Below are 6,740 nucleotides of genomic sequence, written 5' to 3' on the forward strand. Positions count from 1 at the left end.
GACTAGGTGTTGCAACAACTTTATAATGTCTAAGCAACAACACATGCATCTGTTGCAACAAGTTATGCATCTGTTGGAAAATGTCCAACAGATAATTAACCTGTTGCAACAAGTTACCCAACAGATAAATCTGTTATAACATGCAACTAGTTTTTTACAACAGATGAGTAACCTGCTGCAACAAGTTACCCATCTGTTGGAAAATGTCCAGCAGATAATTAACCTGTTGCAACAAGTTACCCAACAGATGAATCTGTTATAACATGCAACTAGTTTTTTACAACAGATAGTAACTCACAGCAACAAGTTACCCATGCATTTGGAAAATGTCCATGAGATAATTAACTTTGTTGCAACAAGTTACCCAATGGATGAATCTGTTATAACATGCAACTAGTTTTTTACAACGATGAGTAACCTGCTGCAACAAGTTACCCATGCATTGGAAAATGTCCAGCAGATAATTAACCTGTTGCAACAAGTTACCCAACAGATGAATCTGTTATAACATGAAACTAGTTTTTTACAACAGATGAGTAACCTGCTGCAACAAGTTACCCATCTATTGGACATTGTCCAACAGATGATCAGCTCTTACAAGTTACCCATCTGTTGGAAAATTTCCAACAGATAAGATACCTGCTGCAACAAGTTACCTATTTGTTGGACATTGTCCAACAGATGTGTAACCTTTTGCAACAACCTGATAACTTATTTTAAATAGGTTTTGTTTTTTATGATTTAGCACCATTATGATATATCTACTTTCTTGTTGCAGGTTGTGAACCCATGGCTTGTCCCAACAATAAGAGAGTTGGAGATGCCATGCCTTGTCACCTTTGTGCCCAAAGAATCTGTGCCTGACAGATTGATTGATGGGTTCAAAGGGGAATTGGCTGGAGTGACAGCCATCACTAGGGTTGATGATGTTGTAGCTGGTGGTGGTGGTCATGTTGTTGTTGGTGTTGGTGGTGATGTTGCTGTTGGTGGTGCTGATGCTGTTGGTGGTGTTGTTCAGCCTGTTGATGTTGTTGGTGGTGGTGGTGGTGGACTTGGTGATGATGTCCCAGCAAGTATTGCTGGGGAAAAATTAAGAGATGATGATGCTAATATTAGTGGATTTACTCCAGTTGCTGGATTGAGTGATTTTTTCGGATTTGGTGGTAATTTTAGTGGTGGTGGATTGAGTGGTAGAAGATTTGCTGATGTTGGTGCCGGTACTTCTAAGGTGCCCTCATGTGCTTGTGAGTGCACCACTTGCAAGGACAAAATGGATAATTTGATTAGAAAGGTGGAGGAATTGGTGCAGGCCCAAGAAGCCACAAACACTTCTATCCAGAGGTTGATATCCAAGAGGGGTATCAATCCGTCAAAGTCTTTCCTCACCTTATACTCCTGTTCATGTTCGGAGGAGGGGCAAATCAATTGCCAAGGCAACTTGCATCAGTTAGATCAAGAAGATCTGTTGCTACTCCCGATAAGTCAATTGAGACTCGTCTTCTTGATGTTGGGCCAAAAGTGCTAAAGAAGGTGGACATTTTCAAGCCTGTACATGCCCAAAGAAAGAAAAAGGTTGAGACTGCAATCAGGTCCAAAAAGAGTGGGAGAACCATGTACTCAATGCATGAATTTGGAGCAGCAGACTTCAAGGCTATGACAAGCATGGAAATTTGGTGGGAGGATTGGGTAAGTTTCAACACTTGTATATATCTATCTAATTCAGTATGTTGTTGCAACAAGTAGATAATCTGTTGCAGCAAGTTAACTGATTTGTTAACAGTTCCTTTATTTTGTTGAATCTGCTGCACCAAGTTAACTAGTTGTTGCAACAAGTAGATAATCTGTTGAATCTGTTGCACCAAGTAACTAACTGTTTTACTACTTTTACTTTAGTATGTAGATGAAGTCCTGCTTCTAATGCGTATGAGGCAAATCAATTTCCCTGAGTACTATGATTCCACTGACATAATCCTGGACCTCAACTTTTACAACAACATGTCCAAGAGGTACGCAGAATTGACAAAAGAGAGTACAGTTCCAAATGTCGTGCCTCTGAAGGTTAGACTTGCTGAATTCAAGTGGGATGATGATATGGTCGACTATTGTAGGGGTGTCAGACCCTACCCGGGAGGCTGCTCATGGGCTGGTGCAAAGAGGGTTTTAACAGTGATGAATATTAATGTCACACATTTTGTCACTCTCGAGTTCATGATTGAAGAGGGAGTGGTAAATGTGTATGACTGCAATGTTCCTGTCTACGAAGAATCTGATTTCTTTTGTTTCATGGAGCGGTAATGGAATTGTGGCCCAAGTTATTGCAACGAGTGGAATGTTCGCACACTTGCTGCAAAGTTACTCGAATGAATCGTGGGAATTCAATAGGCTACGAATCTCCCCCACAATGTCACTAGTAAGGCATGTGGTTCGTGGTCAATTGCTTTTATAGAGGCTTTTGCTTAATGCACAAGCGTGACAAAACCGAAAGTCTAATCGGCGACAACTCTGTAGGGAGGATGCAATGGAGATGGGCATTAGGTATCATTGAAAAGGTGTTGGAGCCCTAAGATGGGTTGATAAACAGTTCATTATTTTTGCGTTTTTTTGGAGCCAAAATGTGGCCTGTTGAACAATTTATCGAGTTGTTGCAACAAGTGTATTACTTGTTGCAACAAGTAATACACTTGTTGCGACAAGTCAATAATCTGTTAGGCGACTTGATTTTGGGTTCTGTTTGGACACAAAAGCGGGCGACTCAACAGATAGTTGAGTGTTGCAACAAGTGGAACTTTTGTTGCAACAACTATACAACTTGTTGCGACAAGTCAATAATCTGTTGGAAGCAGCTTCAGCTTTTTGGGTTCTATTTCGGAAAGCGGGCGGCTCAACAGATAGTTGGTTGTTGCAACAAGTGGAACACTGTTGCAACAACTATACAACTTGTTGCGGCAAGTCAAATAACTTGGAAGCGACTTGAGTTTTTGGGTTACGTTTCGGACAAAAAATTAAGGCGACTCCAACGATAGTTGAGTTGTTGCAACAAGTGGAACACTGTTGCAACAATTATACAACTTGTTGCGGCAAGTCAATAATACGTTGAACGGCTTCGATTTTGGGTTGTTTCGGACAAAAGCTGAAGGCGGCTCAACAGGATCGCGTTGAGTTGTTGCAACAAGTGGAATACTGTTGCAACAACTCACTCAGATTGTTGCGAGGTTATTTATTTAACAATTACAACAACTTTCATAATCTGTTGTAAGTTACAACCACATTATATGTTGCAACAACTACAACGACTCTTTAAGTTGTTGGAAAATCACGGTAGATTTATACCCGGTGAAAAATTGAAATAAAAAACACATTGTTGTACTTACCAAATGAGCGGAAAACACTTGTATGAAGTAATTACCGATTACTTCACCAATAAAATCCGGTCAAAAGTTGCAAAATCGGGTGGTCACGTTTTTCTTTCTTGAACAACAATGGCGGACGAAGAAGAAGAAGAAAGCGAAACAATGGAATGAGTTATGAAGTAATTCCCAGTCTACACGAATGAAATCCAGTAAAAAAATTGCAAAATCAGGTGGTCTTGTTTTTTTTCTTTCTTGAGCAAAATCCAGTCAAGATGATGATGATGAAGAAGAAGAAGAAGAAGAAACGAGTAGCAGAATAAGAAGAAGAAGCAGCAAGAAGAAGAAGAAACGAAGCAAAAAGAAGAGCCAAAAATGGTGGAAACGGCGCGAGGACAAACATAAATTTTGGCGCGTTTTTGGTTTACTAGGGTTTATATGGGTTGGGCCAAAGTGTTAAAAATAAAACTTGGGGGCAAAGTGTAAAAAATAAAGCTTGGGGTTAAAGTGTTAAAAATATAACTTGGGAGCAAAGTGTAAAAAATAAAGTTTGGGGTTTAAGTGTTAAAAATATAACTTTGGGGTGAGTCAAAACTCCCTAATCACTAATCCAAAAATTATCACCCCTACTCAATTAAAAAAACTAGAGTTACCCCAACTCAATTTTAAAACCTATTCGTCACCAATAATTAAAGGCCCGTGTTACATATCTATATTATATTAAAAGCATGAACTCCCTAACTTGAAAGTTAAATTACGTAAATACCCCCAACTCATTTAATTAAAATGACATTATTTAAATTGCCAAAATACCCTTCTCAAAAAATTTAATTATCCTATTTATTTAACAAAAAATGCCACGCAAACAGCAATCCTAAACCGAAAGGATCCTAACCCTTATGAAGCAAGGCATCGCTTCATATATACACTGTTTCGAAGAAAACAATACATGTTTCGAATGCTAGACAAGTACTCTTCTATGCCCTCTTTTTGACATTTTCTGGTTCATTCTCTTTGCATCCGAAATGTGGTAATTCTTTTTATTCTCTTCCCACCCTTTATAGTTTATTGTTCATGAATTCAATAAGGGAAAAAAGGGAACCATCTACTGAATTTTTAAGAATGGTTATTTAGAGAGTCAAGTGGAAGAACTGGCTTAGAAAACGAAATAAAGTAGCAAGACACAATAGAATAATGCACTTTGAACTGAGTGCAAAATTTTATGGCTTTTTAGTGTATTAAGAATGAGTCTATAATACAGTATAAATATTTAACTTGAATTTATTTTGCGGTTTAACTGTTTGTTAAGTCAAAACATAATTCACTAATAATTGTGTTATCTATGCTCCTTATGCCTGCTAAATATCTCCAGAAGTTTGAGAATCGTCCTCTTAATTAGGTGTTCTTATTCAGAAGTTATTTTAATGTGAAACTTATTATAAACATTTATTAAAATTAGAGAACTGAACCTTAATGAATATGCAAGGAATTTTTTCTCATAATGTATTGATACTCTTATTTCTTGCGAAAACAATCCAAACTTTAATAACTTTTATTTCGTGCTACAAATTCTAGTGGAAACTTGATATGCTTTTTGAAAGAGGTATTTTTTATTATTTTGTTTCGTTGAAATCCATATTTTTATTACTAGGATAGTCTTAATTTGTATTTCGAAGAAATCTGAGGGATTTATGAGTATGATTCTAATATTGACTTATGGTAGAGGTGTAATTTAGTAAACTTATTTTATGTTTGTGTCGAGGACCACCAACAAACTTCAGTAATGAGCGGTGCGGCCATTTTATAATGAAAAGCTTCGGTATGAAATATATACTTTGTTTTGGCCAATTTCTTCATGTTTAGTTTCTTCGAATTTTCTTTTGATGCTCTGTTTGTGTTTTTCAATTTAAAGAACTTTCTTTGGTTATTTGTAGGATCAGGCTTCTTATATAATACATAATATCAAACTGCTAAAACTGTAGCTTTTACAGGATCATGCTTCTTATGATACGTACTAATATCTAACTGCTAAAAGTGTAGCTCTCAAAGAAAATCACAGTCTATTACAAGATTTATTTAAGACTTAATCTACTGGCTACATTATTTTATGTTATTATTGTGCTTTATTTTCATAGAATCAACTGCAATTTTCTTTCATGATCGAGTCTTGTTGCAATTGCACTTTCACTCATGTTAATCTGCTTTGGCCCCTCCCTCTCTTGTTTTTGCATTAATTCTTTCAACAATTATTTTTAAAAACAAAACACCAAGTCATCAAACTTGTGGCAGTGTTACATATGAACAACGAAAAAGTTAGAAAGTAAGGAAACCAAGTGTTTGAATTAACTATTTATGTGGATTAGTGAACGATGAATTACTATATTAGACCAGCATGTGCTTTAGAAATGGAGTGAGTGGGCTATAGGAGAGTTCAATTTGATATGTAAATTTTCGCCTCTGACTTTGAACATATATATAACAAATTTATTGCCTTGAAAACCAACATGTGGAAGTAACAGAAAGATCGTTCTTTTTGTCGCTTTCGTTCTTGATGCCCTTAATTATAGCTCTAGATGCACTAGAGAAAAACATAATCAAATGTTCACTCTTTCAATCGGTAGTTAAGTACATCATGGAACTGAAATTTTTTGAGGATCTGAAATTGGAGTTAGTATGATACTAACAATAGCGTGGAGAATAGATGAATGTGTTTAAGAAATGCATGGGTGTTAAATGGAAGATTAATTGGAGTGTTTGTGTGTGTATCTGGGACATTGTTTGGTACATTTTGTTTGGTTTCCCATCCGGTGCCCGCTACTCGCATTGGAGCTCTATTTTTTCCGGATTGGTGTCGCATATATAGGGCCTATTTTTGTCTGAAGCTCTCTCTATCAAGAATTTTCTCCATACCCATAACTCAAAGACCTCTGGTGAAGGGAGGAGCAACTCAATCCGCTGCACCACTTCCTTTGGTGGTTGTTTGGTACTTATAATTTAATTTGTTAGATATTGATTCTTAATTCTGTTACTACCAAGCACATATGTTGCAAAAACTTCAACTTTCTTATCTGGAGAAGGATATTCTTTCAAATTCACGTGGAAAAAAATTTCAAATTCATGCAAAAAATAATTTCATGTGTATTTATATTTTTCAATGACAATAAATAAAGCACATCTCAAATGATTCCCAATGTTGAATTGTATCTACCATATCATGTCTTTTCAAATGGCTAAACGTTACGTTATGCTTTCAAGAGGGATATAAGTGTAGTTAATCAAAGTAATGTTCATGATAGAGCAATCGAAATATAGGCCAGAAATATTGTCAATAATGAAATATTGGGTGAGATACGCTTCGTTACATTTTGTACCTCATACAATCAAATTAAGTAA

General features: G+C 36.4%; 1 protein-coding gene across 1 annotated transcript; it reads left to right on the forward strand.

Annotated features, from left to right (window-relative positions):
* The first annotated feature begins 820 nt into the window (after positions 1-820).
* LOC132034613 (uncharacterized) lies at positions 821-2,295 on the forward strand. Its single transcript, XM_059425003.1, has 3 exons — positions 821-1,358; positions 1,415-1,686; positions 1,894-2,295. Exons 1-3 carry the CDS (start codon positions 821-823, stop codon positions 2,293-2,295), a joined length of 1,212 nt encoding a protein of 403 aa, XP_059280986.1.
* Positions 2,296-6,740: the final 4,445 nt, after the last annotated feature.

Source organism: Lycium ferocissimum, chromosome 10 (assembly GCF_029784015.1).
Source record: "Lycium ferocissimum isolate CSIRO_LF1 chromosome 10, AGI_CSIRO_Lferr_CH_V1, whole genome shotgun sequence".
Lineage (NCBI taxonomy): Eukaryota > Viridiplantae > Streptophyta > Magnoliopsida > Solanales > Solanaceae > Lycium > Lycium ferocissimum.